At 38.1% G+C, this 21,442-nt stretch overlaps 1 protein-coding gene across 1 annotated transcript in view; it reads right to left on the reverse strand.

Moving 5' to 3' along the window:
- The window catches only part of CTNNA3 (catenin alpha 3), a 917,365-nt gene that overhangs the window by 193,589 nt on the left and 702,334 nt on the right, over positions 1-21,442 (reverse strand). Inside the window, exon 11 of the mRNA XM_073353443.1 lies at positions 2,450-2,650. Within this exon, the coding sequence (XP_073209544.1) occupies positions 2,450-2,650 (201 nt within the window). The remainder of the gene's footprint in view (positions 1-2,449; positions 2,651-21,442) is intronic.

Consider the following 21,442-nt stretch of genomic DNA (forward strand, 5'->3'; position numbering starts at 1 on the left):
GAAGGGCTGAGATTGCACCAGAAAACAGACGGCTGTGCTTCTCTATAGCTCATTTATTCGGTTATTTGTCTTTGTTGTTTCATTTAAGAGGTAATGAGAAAGGTGTGTTGTTCTACAATTTCTTAGGCTTTCTCCTCATCAAAATGTCAGAGGGAAAACAAAGGCTATGTTTATTTCAAGCTCTATACATCATCATACCCACTTTTTGCAACTTCTTGGGACCTCAGTCTACTCCTGTTCCCAATGTATGCAGCTCCAACTTGGACCTATTTGAGCTGACTGACTCTAAGAATGAGCTCATAAAAAATGTCCCTCATTTCTTGAATGTACACTAAGTGAATGTCAGTCAAGCTTAACACATTGAAGACTTGTTTAGGAAACTCTGCTGATGGATGTAGGCTTTAGACATCAACATTTATATAATTAAAGGTTATATTCTAAAGCAGTCTGCACTCACCAGAAAACTGGATAAGGGCAATTTGGTAAGAGGTTGGCTCTTGAAATCAAATCTAGTCAAAGAACACACAAGTCCTGGGAGTTCCTTTTTGATTTGGTGTCTTTTATAGAAGACAAAGGCTTTTCCGTTTAAAAGGTAGATATTAAGGATCCAGTTTACATCCAACAGACTTACAGTGTCCCAATGAAGTGATGATAGAAATAGGGGGAAGGAGGAAAGGCTGAACATTCAATTTACTTTCCCCTTATGAAACTTTGCTCACCACAACAGCATGTGATGGCCCCTTTGTCTGGCTGATTGGGACAAAAAATGCTGTTACCCTGTAAGGGCTCTCTCTGCAATTGATTGCAGAGGGGCAAGATTTACCTGGGCAGGGCAAGGAGGAACAGGAAGTTGCTGGACCAGGTTGGGGTAGGAAGGTACACTGCCCTTCCCAATGACTTTGGTAGGGTATTTATAACCCAGGCAGTTCCAGAGAAGCCCTATCTCACTGGGATCAGGCTGCCAATACTCCTCATCACATCCATGGAATCAGAGTAGAACTGGGCTTCTTTATGATCTGCTGTGCATGTTAAGCTAATTGCCCTCTTTCCCTGGAGGCTGGTAAGGATTTTTTTTCCCTTGCTGCCAGATTGGCTGAGGCAGTGTAGGTTCTTTCACCTTCTCCACAGTGGGTCAGGGACCTGGTGGGGTGGGCAGAGAGGTTAAGTTAAAATGTAATGACTCAGTAATGTAAAACATGTAGCAGACATCCAGTGCAGGTACTCATTACAGAAGGGATATGGTGATCAGATAAAATGGATTAGAAGAGGATTTCGAGGAAAGCATCTATTAAGGAAGATGGGGAAGGGAGTTCAGGGCTCCTAGTATCTGCGACAGCGTGGAGCCAACCCCCACCCACTTCCATTTCAGTCCCCTTAACCCTTATATGAGGTGTTGGGCGGCAGAGTCCCAGCAATAGGCCCAGGTTGGAAAGTGAGAGGGCTGGCAGCAGCTCCCCAAACAGGTGGGAATGGTTAAGGAAATAATGATGACCTGCACTGTACACTATATTGCCAGGTACACCCAGATATTTTGGGTGAATAAAGCTGCAGCCTAATTAAACCAGATCCATTGCCTCCTGCTTTTCTTCCAGCATGGCCGGACAAATTATGGAATTTTGTAAGCCTCAAAGGCACCATGTAGGGTAAAATACTTTGTACATTTGTTTTTCATCAATCTTAAATCAGCCTTTAAAGTAGATACTGTAGAAAGTGTTGTGCAACAAAGCAATTTAAATCCTTTTATCAATACGGTGGCTTCATCTTCTATTCTTTGACAGGCCCAGCTGAGGACCATATATAAAGGAATTAATAATATATTCTCTCCACTGGATGCACAGGGATCAGACTTTGCATAGCAAAGGAGAGGTGGATATTTAACCATAGTTAATATTCTCTTTTCATTTCATATAACCATAGATACAACGTGTGATCACAAAAGGGATTGTTCTTCTCTTTTTGAAAAACTTTCAACTTTCCTGTAACTAAAAGGTGCTCCTGCTACACTTGGAGCTCATATTGCTAAGAACTAAAAATATACTTGTTGCTAACACTAAGGGCTTCATTTATACTGCACACAGATTATAAAAGCAAACCGGGGATATCAATGACTTTGTCACGAATATGTTTAAGAAATACGAGGCAGCTGGCAGAACACGGCTAAAAATTGTTGCTTCACTCGTCACAAGCTGGCTAGATGGTGTCACTTGGATTTATATAAAAAATGGTGAAAAGGATTTCTGGTAGGCTAACAATATTTTTATAAAGATTCAATTTTTAAAGTTGTATGCTGTAATCACAAAAAGATACTGTGTTTGTTGAGAGGAGATAACAGAACCCAACACAAAGTTGGTGTTAACTCATTAGATCATGGAGTTATTCTATTTTAAATCAGTAGCACAAACAGCGTATAACAGAAAAGTAATTAAATTGGTTTTAAATCCAGACTTACCAGTATTTGTCAGATATTGAACATTTTTCATCACTCCTCCAGTGTAAACCCCAGACTCATAACTATCCATTTCACCAGAGACAACATGAGCCACCCTTGCAGCACGCCCTCGGATGGCACCGGCTGCACGGTCTAAATCATCAGCAGCCTGTTCTCTCAGTGCAAGGATGCACTTGTTTACATCCTCCAGAATGTGGCCTTCTGTGAACAAAATAATAGCTACTTTTTAGATTTGATTCCTTTAGCTGTGATTCCACTCAGACAAAGTCCAACAATGAGTTCATACTTTCTTGCCAATTCGGAGATAGTGCACAACACTTACTTAGGCATAAGACTCCAGCTTTTCCTTCTCTTGTGACACCTGATACTTTTCATTTGATATGGTTAAAACTGTTCATTGACATTCCAGTAGTATTCCCCCTTTCAGCTGTATGTGCAATACGGTTCCATTTGCTGAGATAGCAATGCAGTAAGGAGTCAGGAATAGTTACAAAGGCCCAAATCTTCAAAGGCATTTAGGAGCCTAACTCCCATCGAAATAAATGGACGTTAAGCATCTAAATACCATTGAGGGTCTGGACCTAAATGTCTAAAATCATGAAGGTGTCCTGTGTAAACGTCTATGGCAAAGTGCTTTATAAAGAGATAAATTGTGTATCTATAAGAATTGCCATAACTGAATTAATCTTTTCCATGTTCATGGAAATAGGACCATCAGCTTTAAACAATATCTATGCTGATGACTTACAAAATTCTCTGCAGGCTAAGCATATCTGGCTATTTCTCCATATTTTCCTATATTGCTTTATAACAATAATAAAACTGAACTCCCTATTTTGCCTTCCAAACTTTTTCCCCTTCCTACTTCCACTAATAGCCTAGGTGTCCATTTTTGATTCCTTCCTCTGCTTCTCCTTCCACATGCATGCTAGTACCAAAGCTTGCTATTTCATTCTCCATAAAATATCCAATCTATCAAGAAAAAAAACACAAAACCATTTTTGCACTTCCATGAGTTTGTCCCTGAGATCTCATCTCAATTGATCATCTCCATTTCCTGCTAGGTTAAATATGTTCGGTCTTCAAACAAGATAATGAGTCACCTTGGTTATAATCATGTCTTCTGTGATGAGACTGTGAAATGCTTATTTGGTTAGACACTTAGCAGATGCTTCTTTAACTACCAGATGTTTCCTTAACTCACTTCACAAAATGTTGATGGGTCCTCATGAATGTTAAATATCAACTATATGTGAAAGGTAGCAATTACCGTGCTGTATACTTATTTTTGTAGTGTTATGGAGTGATTATCCTATTTTATTGTGTCTACTTACCCTTTTTGTTATATGCTGATTTTGTATGTTTTTATTTTGTTTGAGCCTTTTACTGGGATGGTCGTCTTCACCCCCAAGCCATTATTTGGTTCAAACCTTAATGCCAAAGGAATTTTTTGACTTTCAAAGGGGCTGTGTATATTTCTGCACTGTATCCTCTATCTTTAGAAACCCGTCCCTAAGTATTTAATTCTTTGTGCCATGGATTCCAAGCTTCTTGGAAATGTATATATTATATAGAGGGATATATTATTATCTATACAGATGTGTAATCTAATACCTGATTACAGTATGGGAAACAGCTACCCTCCTTGACAGTTTCAATTTATATCATTAATTATGTTTATTGTACCAAGGTATATTTATGTTTTATAGACAACTTTTGATTCTAATCTAAAAATAATGATACAATTAGAGAAGGGGGTGACTTGCAAAGCTCTTCATACAGAAAAGTAAGACTTTTTCTTTTTTAATTCAAGGGCCTCAAAGCTCGCACCTGCCAATTAAGACACTGATTCAGCAAGGTGCTTAAGCATATGGCTAACTTTAAGCATGATAGTAGTCTCACTGACTCCAGTGGAAATACTCATGTGCATAATGGTAAGTATGTGCTTAACTAATGTACTTAATTGGGGCATTGAAGAAATAGATGATTACTCATGATGGGAAAAATGTCTACTAGAAATAAACGGTTCTTAAAAGTCACAGGTAACATGTTTATTGACCTTTTACCCTAGAAGTTTCTTTCATATACATCTTGTTATTGAATTACCTCATTTCATACACAGACCTAAAATGAGCCTTGTTTCTCCGCTCAGATGTATTGTAAAATAACATCAGTAAGAGAGGATGTGAAGAAAACAGATTTTGGTAACACCATTAAGAGTGCCATCAAGAACAGATAGTCTCCTACGCTACACAATAAAACCATCCAGTTCCTACACCCCACATGCTAATACTGGATGTATGTTGTTGAACACTACATAAAGAATATGTCAGTATTCATTTAAACCTTGTATTATTACATGATTATAAAAAGGGAATTATGTCTATAGTCATTTAGAAACCCAAAAGAACATACCAGACAAAACCCACCAGTGTATAATCACAAAGCATTTAACTGAATACAATGCAGAAACTCCTCAAACATTAAGGACCATCACAAACCTCACCACAATCCACTCCAAGTGCAAGCCACATTTCTTTGACCTTGCCTTCTCCTCTAATATAAACAAAAAGCAAATCGATATAATAAACATCCTACCAAAAGAAGACACTCCACTTCACACACTTCTCCGGGGAAAGGATGACAGAACACACACGTGACAGATGTCAGTCATGTCACTTAATGCAGTATGTTGATAACTGAGGTATAAGTACTTATATAGAATAGAACAGAAACACAAAGAGGACCAGGGAATGTGAAAGGATGTCAATTCGAAAAAGAAAGCAAACTTAAATATAGAGGACAAAAAATACAATTAGAAAAACTGTCCTTCAGGATCATTAGATTACTAATCACTAATGTCAATTACATTTTACAACACAATAATTTCTGAAGAAAAAAGCATTAACAATTTAAACAGGACAAATATTTTCTTAGATATGCATTTTCAGAAGGTTCATTCTGTTGCCTGAGACATTAATTTCAACATTGCACATAGAAAACAATAATTTAAGTTTATATTTCTTTTGGTTTTACCTTAGGATGCACAAATAATTGATTGGACTGGCAGCTTCTACTTGACATTAATTTTCTCTCTCTCAAGCAAATGGTTTCAAGGTGTCAGCATTTAAAAAACACACACACAAAAGCTAAAAAATGAACAAAAAATGTTTCTGAAAGTGAATGTCTATTAATTAAACATTTGGCAGATGGGAGGGATCAGTTTAATTGACGGTTGAAGGTTTTTTAGCTTACACTAGAATGGATCATCAACTGTCTGGGTAAGAGCTTTATAGCAATATTAAGCCTCCAAGGATATTTATAACCCCTGGGAGAAAACTGAAGGAATTTGCTCCCATTCATTTTAAACTAGGATTGTCAATTAATCACAGTTAACTCACGCAATTAACTCAAAAAAATTAATCTTGATTAATCGCACTGTTAAACAATAGAATACAAATAGAAATTTATTAAATATTTTTGAGGTTTTTCTACATTTTCAAATATATCTATTTTGGTTACAACACAGAATGATGTGTACAGTGCTCACTTTATATTATTTTTATTACAAATATTTGCACTGTAAAATGATAAACAAAAAAAATAGTAGTTTTCAATTCACCTCATTCAAGTACTGTAGTGCAATTTCTTTATCATGAAAGTGCAACTTACAAATTCATTTTTTTTGTTACATAACTGCACTCAAAAATAAAACAATGTAAAACTTTAGAGCCTACAAGTCCATTCAGTCCAACTTCTTGTTCAGCCATCACTTAAGAGAAACAAGTTTGTTTACATTTATGGGAGATAATGCTTCCCACTTCTTAATTATAATGTCACCTGAAAGTGAGAACAGGCATTCGTATGGCACTGTTGTAGCTGGCATTGCAAGATATTTATGTTCCAGATGCGCTAAAGATTCATACGTCTCTTCATGCTTTGGCCATAGTTCCAGAGGACATACTTCCATGCTGATGATGCTTGTTAAAAAAATAATGCATTAATTAAATTTGTGACTGAACTCCTTGTGGGGAGAATTGTATGTCTCCTGCTCTCTTTTACCCACATTCTGCCATATATTTCATGTTTTAGCTGTCTTGGATGATGACCTAGCACATGTTGTTAGTTTTAAGAACACTTTCACTGCAAATTTGACAAAATGCAATGAAGATACCAATGTGAGATTTCTAAAGATAGCTACAGAACTCAATCCAAGGTTTAAGAATCTGAAGTGCCTTCCAAAATCTGAGAGGGATGAGGTGTGCTGTATGCTTTCAGAAGCCTTACAAGAGCAACACTCTGATGCAGAAATTACAGAACCCAAGCCACCAAAAAAGAAAATCAATCTTCTGCTGGTGGCATCTGACTCAGTTGATGAAAATGAACATGCATCAGTACGCACTGCTTTGGATCGTTATCGAGCAGAACCCGTCATCAGCATGGACACATGTCCTCTGGAATGGTGGTTGAAGCATAAGGGGCATATGAATCTTTGGTGCATCTGGCACGTAAATATCTTGTGATGCTGGCTACAACAGTGCCATGCGAACACCTGTTCTCACTTTCAGGTGACATTGTAAACAAGAAGAGGGCAGCATTATCCTCTGCAAATGTAAACAAACTTGTTTGTCTGAGCAATTGGCTGAAAAAGAAGTAGGACCGAGTGGACTTGCAAGCTCTAAAGTTTTACATTGTTTTATTTTTGAATGCAGTTTTTTGTATATAATTCTACACTTGTAAGTTCAACTTTCATGATAAAGAGATTGCACTACAGTACTTGTATTAGGTGAACTGAAAAATACGATTTCTTTTGCTTTTTACAGTGCAAATATTTGTAATAAAAATATAAAGTGAGCACTGTACACTTTGTAGTCTGTGTTGTATTGAAATCAATATATTTGAAAATTTAGAAAACATCAAAAATATTTAAATAAATGGTATTCTATTATGTTTAATAGAGTGATTAATCATCACGATTAGTTTTTTTAATCGCTTGACGGCCCTATTTTAAACCACTTATAATAAATGTTGGAGGATCTGGGAGGTTAGCAGTTTGATCATCAACTTTTTGCCCTCATTTACGCCTGTGGATTCCCAATGAAGTTAAAGGAATTGCATGGATGTAACTGAGAGCAATATTTGATCCTGTCTGTCCTGGTTAAAATAATCAACTTCAGTCTAAGATATTCAGACCCAGAACTTCAGCAGGTATAAACCGGTTTAGCTCCATTGAAGCTATGCCAGTGTATACCTGCTGAAGATCTGGTCCTTCATGTCAGAACCTGAGCCAAAGTCTATTGAAGTCATTGGGAAGATTCCCAATTATTTCAATGGGCTTTGGATCAGGCCCGTACAGTCACAATTGTGGAAGAAGGGGAGATTAGTGCTTCAGATCTCAGCTTCATAGTTTATCATCTACCCAACTTAGGCAGACAGTACCTCACAACGCTCACATGTCCATTCATGAGTTATATAAAACTCTCAGCAGCCTGCATTGCACCAACATGTTATCTTTTCTTCCCATTAATACTCAATTAACAAAGCTCTATAGCACGGCCCTGTAGCTTACTCTCACCCTTAATATGACATTATTTGATCTGCTTTGCTCCTTATTTTATTTTTTTTTAAATGGACATATTTATCTGTGTCTTTTTTAAGTAAATTTTCCTATATTACTTCAATTTCAACAGGTGACCCACAATTTTAAATGCTGCTAAAGAAAAAGCATTCATACATAGACCAAATCTAACCACATCATTATCCCTGTTTGGTTTAGTAAGACACCACTAATCCATAATGGGAAATTGGTGTCCACACGATAATCCCCTCTCTTCGTGGCTGTATGCAGTGCGTTCCCTGGAAGAGATGTTCCATCTCCTAGCCAACTGAATGTAGAAACCAAATTTTATCCCCTGCTCGGAACTAAACTTGGAAAAGGCTTGCCACCAGATCCCTTCCAAAGCTGTAAAAACATATTGAGCATAAAGTAACACTGAACTGCACTGAATAGCAAACTAACTATTCTTTAACAGGCTACTTAAAACATAATCCTATGAGGGTTCTACCCTAAAGAATTCCTCCCCAGAAGGAACAAAAGAACACCATGAGAGAAAGGAATGTTGCTTTCTTTGGGGGCAGTGACTGACTAGTACAAAAGCCAGGTGGCCATTCAGACAAAGGAAATTGCCAGATTCCTATTCTCAAACACAGTCAATGTCCACTAATCCTCACAAATAGGACCGTACCAGCACTTAAGAAGTATCTTGAGAAGGGAGCGAGAAAAAAGGAAAAAAAGATACTCTCCTGGCACTATATACAACAGAGGTAAGGATATTAATATAAGGGCAAAGGATGGGGAATAAACTGCATTTTACCCCCTCGCGACAAGAGATATCTGCTGAGGTCGATATATCTAATCTCCAGTGCCTACTGAAGTCTGTGTACCTTGGACAGGGAGTTGCTTTGCAGAGTTCCTCATAAAATGAATAGGGTTGTTTGGCACAAGATGTCAAACTTAGCTTAGTAAATTGTGCTTCGATTTCCTCTGGAGGTCATAAACCTTTGGTTCTGATATACATGTTATAAGTCATCTGGTAATATGAGTTTTTGACACTTTCCTTTGACTACCGGATCATGCAGAATTATTGATCTTCTGAAACCCATGGTGTATTCATATAGGTTTGACATCTCATCTGGCATATAACTGGAAAAATATAGGGGAGCTAGTTGGAAAAAATGCTCCTTTATATGCTTTGACCTTGTCTTTTTCTTCATTTTTTCTGAGGAAGAATATCCATCATGGTCTCACAGAATTTGGGAGGAAAACTCCTTTCTTGATTCTTCTCTCCCCAGTCCCCTGGCTAAGATATAGGGAATTTCCTTCCTTAGCTCATACAGAACTGGAGAAGGAGAATTCTGCCTTTTCTGTTTCTTTGATTTGCTCGTTAGATTTTGAACAATGTGACAATATGGGGCAGCTGGGCCCTGAGGTCCCATTTCCATGAAAGGGTAACAGATAAAGTGTGTGCCTAGGAAGCGTGCCAGAGAGGCCAAAGAAAGAGACAGTCCTGGAGCCAACCCAGACCAAGGGAAGATTAAGTGCAAATGGGTGCAGCATGGTAGGATCCAAACCCAGCAGCCAGGTGAATGTCCTGCGGGTGAGCTTTACCAGCATTGTGACAAGGAATCCATTTGGAAAGCTGTTTGGACGGGGATTCTACAGTGCAAAAGAAATAGCTGTCCTTCAGAGCATGGAGAGAGGCTTGTGCCACACGTTAAATACATCAAACAGCCAAGTTGATTGCTTGGCCTTTTTCAGCATGTTTGGCGTTTTGAGGAGCAGAGTTGCTTAGAGAGCTGGTAAATAAGTTAGGTAGGTAGGGTCTACAAACTAACAAGTTACATTCCCACTGACAGAAAAGTAAGGATTCAATTTTCCTTTCTACTTGATCTTCATAAAGGAAGGTCTGAAGATTGCAATTTTATTGCTTTTGGTGAGAAATGACTTAGTCTTGATCAGGCAAAATAAATCTGTTTTCTGCCCGCTCCCCTCCCCATAGCTAGGAAATGGAAAGCTTATAGTTGACGTACTTAATTTTGTATTCTAAAAACAAGATCTAGCTAAGAAATTGTCTGGGTTCACAAAAATATTTATAAAAAACTAGGAGAGTTTTAGGATTTATTAATTCTTTAGTCTAAACTGCAAAAAAATCAGTTTTCTTACAAAATAGTTTATCTGAGTTATGGGTGGGGCAATGGACATTAATGAGATATGGAGCCAGGGATATATAATGAGGTATAGAACTTTTAGTTTCATAATCAGTTGAAATCTGGTCCAAGTCTGTGGTGAGGAAAAAGCTGTTACAATCTGACAAGCTTTCCAGTTGTCTATGGGAAACAGTGGACTCACTCCAGTTCCTAATTAATATTTTAAAAACAATACACAGCAGACACCCTTGTTGATAATCTCAGGGGCAAGACCAGGGAATGAAGACTTGCTCGGTCCTTCAGGTCAGGGCTGAAGAGTATTTAGGAAGCTTGCATCACTTCTGCTTGTGCAATACTTTTTCTGTGGGTAAAGAGAGGGCTTCAGTCTGTTCAGCACTTCCAGGGATACCAAATTCACTTTGTAAATGGAAAGTCTATTTCCCTCTGCTACATTAGCAGTTTGTGACTGCAGATTTCTTTATATAATTTTTTAAATCTCTTTTACAATGTTAATAACGGTGCATACCCTATTATGTTAAATGCCAGCTATTTTAGAGATGTCAATAAAATATTGTCAGAGGATAATGGCCATCTGCCGCTCTTAGATAATTGCTCAGGTGAAGATGCTCATCCCATGGTAACATTCTATTAGAACAGCTTTATGTCTTCTATACCAAACAACAGACGTAAATGTGATAAGTCTGTCTGATGCAGTAAAATTTGTCCTCTATGCCTTTGTTGAACAGCAGGTAAAAACTGTCATTTGATCAGCAAAAGCGGGTTTGGGATAGAAACCTCACAGAAACTCCACACAAATACGATAAACTCTTACCTGTGATTAACTCATGATTTTTCTTCGTGGTAGAATTGATACACATGCACCTTGCATAACATTTACATATGTATTCAAAGTTTCACATATGAATATTTTCACTCCAAGTGAAAATCTGTACATTACTCATTCTCTGGATCAGCTGTCCAGTGATCTGACTGGTTGGTTGATAATAAAAGATATGAAGGTTAAATACAATAGGGTGGCAAGGACTTAATATCTCTGTATAGTACAGATATGAAATTCACTGAGTATAAGGCTATGCTGTACAGAAAGCAACGAATACATAAATGAGTAAGATGTTACCATAATGCCAAAGATAGCAGGAAATTCAGAAACAAAACAAAGCAAAAACAAACACCTGATATGGGAAAAAAGAGATAATGAGCTAAAAGAGAACAATATTTGAAATTAGGACAATGAAGCCGAAAAGGCTTTAAGTGTGTGCAAAGAGTTGGCAGTCTCTAAGACAGAGAAACAGTTCAGATGTTCATACACAGCAGAGGCTGTTTAATACTTGGTTTGAGCTCCTAAAGAAAGGCAAGAGAAATCTTGAAGCAATGAGAAAAGACCAGCTGGCTCATCAAGTTATTCTCCTTTTAGTACTAAACATCCCCTGTCATGCCATCTACACAAACTATCTTGAACAAATTCAGTGTTATCATCTCAGCAATCTTGCCTGGAAGGCCATTCTTCGCATTTAAGCATCTCTGCATGAAAAACAGATTCACAACATCTGTTCTGATATTGTCTTACTTTAATTTTTGTTTTGTTGCTTTTTCCAATCATCTTTATTAGCCTGAACATAGTAATTTCACTGATCCTTATTTCACTGTCTATTTTTTTTAGATCAGAAGTCAATATAGCACAAGAACCAGGCAGACTGTAGATGGAGAGCATCTATTAGTTGATTAATCTTAAGAGTCAATAAAATAAATTATGGATGTGTTCCACGATACTTCACATGAATCAGTGGTGTGAATGGCAATCACTTAAAAATCAACATTTTTATCTATCTCATCATCAATATTTCCCTTTTATTTAATTTTAACAACATATCCTAGAGATTGAATGAGTGGACAGGCTGCTTATCATTCAACAAAAATGCATAAAGTATACATTCACAAATTGGTACCTGTGTAAAATTATACCAATCACATACATAAGTTTCAATCTATAATGAAAAGATTCTGTCTTCCTTTCTTTTCCCTTTCATTTTGTTTCCTCCTTGGTCCTCTTTGATTGATGTATCTGCTGTGCTAGGCCTCCATTTACAAAAGGAGAAAGCAAATCCTGAACTGCACAATTGACTTTAATGTATTACTTCCTATATTAGGAATGCATACTCCAGCAAAGTATTTATACTGTCTGACAGTGAGTGAAGGTTTACTTTTTTTAAAGGTGCCCATGCTATTAGTCCTGACTTTGTCATCCCCTTTCTTAGTTGCTTTGTATATATTTCTTTGGGACCCTGATTCTCCCCTGTGCAATCACATATTACATATTTATATAGATGACAGATTGTGAAGTACACTTACCATAACTGGTAAGGACCTGTATGTGGAAAACATCAAAGAGTTATTGTTGTGATTTTACAAGCATAAAAGTAAGGAAATTGAAAATTAGGGCTCACTTACATGCAATTACTTCAGTATATATATTTCTATATATAAAAAAGTAAACTTACTGTTGGGCAAAAAAGTAGTTAACCTGGAATTAAGATTTTCATTAAGACTGCATCTTCCATCCCACTTTTATATTCTAATCCAGAATATGGTAAATTCAATGGGTCTGTCCCTACATGCACTTGGATTCTATTAGAACTTCTCTGAAACAATGCTAGGGGCACCTCTGTGCTTGTTTCTCCTCTGCTGCATTTTAATTTCCAAATGACCCACAGACCCAATCACTATTTTAGCCGGTAGAGTACCATAGAGGGACAAAATTCATTTTTTTTATTTTTCAAAACACCACTTTTATGAAGCTAAATTCAGAAGATTTGCCAAGCTTATTGGTAATAAACATTTGGGCAGACAAGTCAGACTGAAAAAGTGCTTGCAGGCAAACAGAGCTCTCTTTCTCATGCCATTATTGACTATTAAGATTCTAATAAAGCATTATCTGAGCTTCATATGGTATATCAAAGTCACACTGGCTGATCATAATGATGTTTTCTACAAACAAGCCTGACTGCAAAAGTGCTGGTAGGCAAACAAAAGTAGGCTGCTATTCTCACAACTGTGTAAATGTTAATTTTCATGGGGGCTGTTCATTCGCTTTCCATTATTTTGAGGGAATCTGCAAACACTTACAAAGTATTTCAAACTCCAGCTGCTATTAAAATATGATTGATAAAATAGGGACATTCACAAACCATCCTGGCATATTTTTATGCAGATGGCAAAACAGACGGTGATTTTGGTTTGCCAGCCTTAGCCAGTCTTCTTTATTTGGTTTCTTTTATGAAAACCATGAAAAAAGATGATATGGCAAAATGAACAAGGGTGATGCAAATCTCGTTCCCATTTATCAGAACTGCCCTCTTCCCTCCACCAACAGTTCACAGAGAGTAGGCTGGCAGTTCAGATAAATGGTTCCAATAATGACACACTACTACTTAGATGTTTGGTAGGCTTGTAGTTCACACATCAGCCTGTATCATGGGAACTACAAAATAGCGCACAGGAATTCCCATGATGGAGGATCCTGCTCAGAATGGTGTTGCAGGCAAACAGAGTGGTACCCTGGGAGCACTTTCCACTGGTGCAATTTCCATATGTAAATAAGCCCTATGACTTGTATGAATATATTGTAAAAGAGGTGGTATTTGTCACCTGAGATGGCAGACTTTGAGATATTTAAAGTTATCATGTATGAACATGTTGTATGCCTTCTGAAACAGATCAAGACAAGGAGCCTGATCCTCAGCTGATGTAAATTGGTATAGCTCCAATGAAATAAATTGAGATCCTCAGATTGACAGTAGTTGAAGATCTGGCCCATTATAATTTATGTACAGATTACCTATGCAAGATATTCATAGAATCATAGAATATCAGGGTTGGAAGGGACCTCTGGAGGTCATCTAGTTCAACCCCCTGCTCAAAGCAGGACCAATCCCCAACTAAATCATCCCAGCCAGGACTTTGTCAAGCCTGACCTTAAAAACTTCTAAGGAAGGAGATTCCACCACCTCCCGAGGTAATGCATTCCAGTGTTTCACCACCCTCCTAGTGAAAAAGGTTTTCCTAATATCCAACCTAAACCTCCCCCACTGCAACTTGAGACCATTACACCTTGTTCTGTCATCTGCTACCACTGAGAACAGTCTAGAGCCATCCACTTTGGAACCCCCTTTCAGGTAGCTGAAAGCAGCTATCAAATCCCCCCTCGTTCTTCTCTTCCGCAGACTAAACAATCCCAGTTCCCTCAGCCTCTGCTCATAACTCATTTGTTCCAGTCCCCAAATAATTTTTGTTGCCCTCCGCTGGACGCTTTCCAATTTTTCCACATCCTTCTTGTAGTGTGGGGCCCAAAACTGGACACAGTACTCCAGATGAGGCCTCACCAATGTCGAATAGAGGGGAACGATCACGTCCCTCGATCTGCTGGCAATGCCCCTACTTATACATCCCAAAATGCCTTTGGCCTTCTTGGCAACGATGGCACACTGTTGACTCATTCCTCCAATTCCTACTTCCTCTTGCAGTAGGGGCACACTGGGATCACAAAGGTATATTGCAGCTGTTGGACTGAAGTACCTCCCATACAGCTATCCAGCACACAGCCTGCAACTCAGGTTGGACACTGAGTTCATGAATTTTGCCCTGGATGTTTTCTTCCAATATACTAAGGATCCTCAACTTGGTCAAGAATAATTGTATGTCCTATTCAGCTGCTGAAGATTCTGAAGAGTATACTGTTTAATAATAATTACAAAAATCTCATTAATGTCCCGTGGCTTGTTATTAAGTTCACCAGCAGGGAGCTTAATACAGAGTATTACATTCAGTGATGTGCTTTAGCACATACTGTATATCTGCTGTCTGCTCAAGTTGGGAAGGAAGAAGAGTTAACCATATGTGAATATTGGCACCTTGCTGGCTAGGTTTCATTTATATAAATGTATGCTAGAAAATGGATAACTACAGCAAATACACCAAAAGCAGCTGCCACTTAGACTTCAAGCTCCATAGCAAAGCATATAGGAGCCTGAAAATCTGCACTCTGTACCAAAGGACCAACTTTTTTTGAAATTATTTGTACCAATAACCAAAAGAGGTTTCTGTTACTATTAACTGTATTTATTCAAATAGCAATTTTTAAAGCACCTATATATGTAAGCAGGCCTTATTACAAAAGCTAATCAAACAAGTTATAAGATGCTCCACAGTAACATTAAAAACTACTGCTATGGCTGCATCTAGAAATACATCAGCAACCAAGCTTTTAGGAGATTAAAAAAAACAACGCAAAGCTAAATCAAATAAATGTCTCTTGCCTCATACTCTAAAGGCTGCCAGAACTGGGCTCTATCAGACTGATGAGGAACTGAATTCCAAATGCTGTGGTCCTCAAATAAGAGAGCTGTGCAGAGGAGAGCAAGCGCGAGTATGGCTATGTGAATTGGGAATAACTTTGCTAGCTCCAAGTACAGATGTAGACCTAGTTTATGGGCAGGGCTCCTTGAGAGTCCAACAGATAGGTTCTGAGGGGATGGGCGGACTCAGCCTGTCTTTAGGTACACCCCTTTCCCGGTTAGCACTGTCCCTACTTTTTTATTTGTCTTGTCTTCCACCGCACACCAGCACAAGGAAAGTTGCCACTGAAAACTCCTCCATCTCCTCAGCAGACTTTTCACTTTGGGGCAACTCTGTTACAGTTCAAAATGGCATCACACAATTTAAACCCTGTGTAAATGTAACCTAGTGGGGTTGATTCTCACTTCCGGTAAGGCACCTTTAAAATGTCACAGCGGTCTAACATGGCCTCAGAGTAAAAGAGAGTAAAGCTGAATGGTTTGTTTTTTTTTACCTTCCCACTCTAACACTGTTCCTTCAGAAATAGTTAAACAATTATTTTATATGCTTCTATTTAGATTTATTAGATTAATTTAGATATACGTATTGTCAGAAAGTATGCCATGGTATATTTCTAATGTAGTTATCATCAAGCCAAAAAAATATGTTTTGAGTGGTGACATGATTTCCCCCTCACCCCCATCTATAGCTATGCTACAAGTGAGCCAATGATCAGCACTGTGTGTGGCATAATCATTTGAAAACTTGTCATATGGACTGAGGGGAAAATGTAATAATGTCAACCAGACCTTTGAACACGGAGGGAAAACTAATTATATAGATATTTATAGATAAGCAAGCCAGAAATCTGATTCATCTTGTTAGGCATCATCTGAGTACTTACAATATGTTGTGCAATTTGTTTTAAGTTACTTGAAATGTTCTGATTGCTATCTTAATGCTTGCGACGGTCCGAACTAATTTGAAACATGAGCCCAACCATCCACTAGAACTTAATGCCACAGATACTTACAGACTGATACTTGACCTTAAGTTTTATTGCATATGGACATTATTAATCAAGTGTTATTTAATACAATGTAAGCTACAATTACTTAATAAGGTTAAAGAAAGAAGGGTGGGTGATCTGAGCTTTCCAAACAAGCCAGCTCAGATCCTTTAAACCCCTGACTAAATGTGAATTTTTCTATATCTGAAAGTAAATCGATTATATTAATACATGAATTTTATTTAAAATACATATTTTTGTAAATATTAATAGGGGACACCTTCCCACCCAGAGTCTTGAACTCAAAGATCATGCACCAAAAAAACCCAGCAGATGAGCCTTTGATTTCAGAAAAAAATATGACATCCTGATTGAAGTTTGTGCAATACTTCAGTGACAACAACACACCCTTAACTATGGGATTTAGAGGAGATAATTCACTTCTGCAGAAAAAAGAAGGCTCTCTAAAGAGAGGGAAAAATCCATGAGTTTCTTCCACTGGAGAAATAGAATATGCTGATAAGATTTGCTGCTCATCCAAGAACCAGGGGGTTCAATTCCCCCAATCAGTGAAGGCGCTGATGCACCCAGCTCACATGACTCTACACAGGCTCCAGAGCCTCCTGCATCCTTTGGTTCTCAGACCACATGGGATCACCTGACTGATTCTCTTTTCATGGAAACATATCTAAAGAGTGCCACACTGCCTGGGACTCCTACACAAGCAGTTTCCTCTGGAAAACACCTTCAAAGAGAGATTCCCCTGCATGGTTGGGTTCTGTGCAGAAACTAATAAAACCTGGGGCTGCATGATGTTTTTACACAAATTATGTGTTGGATCGAAGGGAGTCAGGTGGAATATGCACACATTCTTCCAGGTCCTCCACCTCTGCAGTATCCTGGGGAGGAAAGAACGGTGCCGTAAAGACCATTATTTCCACTCCTACACTGTTCTGCACAGGCTAGTGAGATCTGTGGACAGAGGGTCCCGTCCACACACTGATCTGACCACATCAAGTAATTTAAAATAGTACATTGAACTAAGATTGAATTAAATTGCATTTAATATACCAGAATTTTGACATTCATATCACAAGCTTATTTTATACTTTTAAAGCCTCATTCTTTATTACTGGATCAGTGTAACAAGTCCACTTTTATCCTCCTATATGGGCTGATACAAAGCCCACTAAAGTCAATGGAAAGACGCTCTCTGACTTCAGTGAGCCTTGCATCAGGTCCCTAAATACTCTTATGCTTTCATTCACTAGACACCATCACAGTCTCTTGTAAGTGGTTACTAACTGAAATTAAAGATGGTACAGGTTTACCCACAATGACCCAGTTTAGCACAAACATGAGATTGTTCATATTGTTATGACAGATGTTTTAAATTGATACCATTAAAATGTAATATTTGCTGCTCTTCAGGGAATGCAGTACCCTGCTATCTCCTCTTTCAAAGAGCAAGAAACTAGAAAGAAAAGTAACTCGAGTTACTGCACGAAACGTTAGGGTGTTGAGTATTGAGCTGTTATTTTAATAGTGCTCATTATACCTACAGTATGTACTAGTTATATGACAGCAGATTAAGGTAGTTGATATAGTAACTATTCATTCAGTCAGCTGGAGGAGGAGGGGATGGGCTTTCATGCCAATTGATCAGATACATCTGAAGGACCACATTCATCAAACAACCTTATTCCTATCATAAAACCTTAGACAGCTGTTACCACTAGACACATTATACAGATGGAAAGACCCCCAAGTAACAATGCCTTAGAGAGAATCATGGGCATGTTGACATCTGCACAAAGCCATCTCCAATTTGTCACAGTTAATGCTGCTTAATCATGGTACAGAATGAACTTGGGATGAATGGCAAGAGAAGTGTTTCTGAGCATTAAAAAAGCTGTCAGAGAAATACCTGTTCTGAAATATTTTGAACCTAAGACCATGGTAAAGGCAACCTCACATGGGTTGGTGTTTAGCAGGATGATCACTCACTAAATCACCAGTGAACTAAGCATTGTTCTCGCTCTCTGATCTCTGTTGCTGAGTTCCCCCTCTCTGATCATCACATGTGCTCTTCAAAATCGGCTATAAGTCCTCCCACCCACACACGCTGTCAGATTGCCTTTCACAGTCAATACCCAGGCTATTCAGATCTCATTCGCTATCGATGTTCATCTAAGACAAGCCCATGGTGCTAGCTTCTACTCCTCACTTGTAATTTTTTTTTAAACACCTTTGTGCTTCTTCCTATGCTGTCCCACGTGCTCAGGGTGTTCCTCCCGTAAATATCCACAAAGTTACCTTGTTATCCACCTTCAAATCCCTCTGCTAAACTCACCTTTGCCTTGATGACTACATAAAACTTGACAATGGTTAGGCTGCTAGTATGCAGAGACTGATGCCTATCATGCTGACCAATATTTTCTCATTGTTTACTTGTAATTTCTCATCTATCTGTAACCATCAGGTGTGTCTTGTCATATAATTGACTTGTAAGGCCTGTTGGGGTAGAGACCATTTTTTTGTTCTGTTTGTATAGTGCCTACCATACTGGGGTCCTGGGTCTACAACCAGAGCTCCTAGGTGCTATGTTAATAACAGCAACAGTAATTAATAAAACAAGAACTATTAAGTGCTTACTGAAAAAAAAACAATCTCTATTGTTTTTGATTGCGAGTTTCACTCATTAATATGCTTGTGCCTAGAAATCAGACAAGGCTATAAAACTTTGAAAGCCATATTACATACCATTACATACAGGAGAGCAGTGATGGAAGGGAAGGGGAGATCTAGTGGCTTTAGAAAAGAAATTTTTGAAGGAGAGATATGGGAAAATCTAGGTGAGAGTGAAAAATCTTGATTGGGAAATGCAAGTTCTCAGAGAATTGGGGAAAGATTTTTTTCTAAGGACAAATATAACTTTTATTTTAAAACTACACAAGAGATAGAAACAATTTATTATAGAACCGAGTAGTGATTCCATTTGTGTGTTCACTTAATTTGTCTTAAAGACATTTCCCAGAGTATCTAAGGGCTTGTCTACCTGGCACAGCAATGTACGCTAAAGGGATGTGATTTCTAAAGTGCACCAGCATGCTGTGTACTAACTTGTCCATGTAGACCCTGCCTGCATGCACTAGAAGTTCCCTAGTGCACATTAACATAGTGCTGTTTCAAACTGCTGTTTTGAAATTGCATTACATTAACACACATACAGTAGGAAACTTTCAGCTTGCACCAGCAGGGTCTGCCTGGGGCACTGAATGAGCAATTATGTCCCTGTGCTTTAGAAATCATACCCCTCTAATGTGTGTTGCTGTACCATGTAGACAAGCCCTAAAATTCTGTAGAATCCATGGAAAAGGAGGATTAAACCGGTTCTATAGAATTGGGGTAAAACTTTCAAAAGCACCTAAATGACTTGGGGAACTAAGTCTCATTGATATTCAGTAGAACTTAAGCACTTTTGAAAAATTTACTGTTTGCCTCCACCCCAACAGAATTCCAGTGATCTTAACTTTAGCTCACCCCAAAAATGGCACCTTCCAGATATAGTTCTTACTATGCCTTGGACAAAATATGTGATAATCAGTCTTTAGAACATGCGATGATCAAAAACCTAGAACAAAGATCACATCATCAAACAACAGAGAATGTAACTGGAAATGATGGAGGATCCATTTACTCAAAATGTACAAAGTTTTCAATAACCTCAGTGTGACAATTCAACATTTCGGATGTCAATACTTCACAGCAATAAACAGAGGGTTTGTGTGGGATAAAGGTAAACTTAGGTCTAATATGAGCGATGCATTTAGTATTAATGGTACACAGTTAAGCAGTACAGTCTGTTTCCAGATACTGATTTAGTGTGGTGAGGGACAGATGATACCTAGAGAATTAGAATCCTTCTTTTGGCAGGAACAAGTGGCATGGAAAGAGCTGCATAAGCCATGTTACCTACTCCCTATTCATATCCCATTTGACTGCTATCCAGAATCTGTCAGAAGTTCAAGTGAACAGGGTAACAAACAATTCTTCCTGCTGCCTACATCTTCTGGCAACTAATTAGTGGTGCAACAATTACTCAGAAGTAATCAAAACATATAAGCCACACCAGGTAAAAATAGGCAGTTGGTTATTTAGTAACTTATTCATTATTAAGTGCCAGAAAAATATTGTAAATTGTCATATTAGCTTTAACTTTGGTTAATCAACTTGTTTTTACCATGTATTGTGTTCTTGGTGCACGACTAACTTATTCTTGAAATCCTGTCATTTTGATATCATGGAATCTTTAAACTCTTACCATACAACTGAAAATGAATGAATCAGCATCAGCATGACACAAAGTGGCTCTGACACAGAGCTAATTCTGTGGGCTGGATGTTTTCTATTAAAATCTATCCACAAGACCTGCCTGAAGATCTAGTAACAATACATTTATGATTGGGAGCTCAGTTTGGATCCTTAATTCAATCCTGAGCTAAGATTTCGGCATGCAAGTGAGTCAGCACACAGACCCTGAGAGAAAAGTTCACCTCAATTTCCTCAAACATAACCCCATTTTAACCAACAGAATGGCCCTGATGGGTCCCAGAGTGAGTAATGTCCATCTGACTTTGGTGGGAATGGTAGGTTAGCATGATTTAGGGTGAACCTCAAAGGTTTGCAATCCATATTCATCCAAATTTCAATGTTCCCAATTTTTTGCAAACCTTATAATTTATTTTTTTTACACAGAGTTTGCAATTCTTGTTCATCTAATTCATGCTTATCCAAAGCTTATGTAAGTTCACAAAACTGCTTAGTTTGGAACTTCTTAAAAGGTTTCTAGAATTTCTGCTTTTGGAACTAACAAGGAACAACAAGGAACTGATTTTCTTCTTGTACTTTAGTATTTCCAGTTC

This window comes from Lepidochelys kempii, chromosome 7 (genome assembly GCF_965140285.1).
Source record: "Lepidochelys kempii isolate rLepKem1 chromosome 7, rLepKem1.hap1, whole genome shotgun sequence".
Classification (NCBI taxonomy): Eukaryota; Metazoa; Chordata; order Testudines; family Cheloniidae; genus Lepidochelys; species Lepidochelys kempii.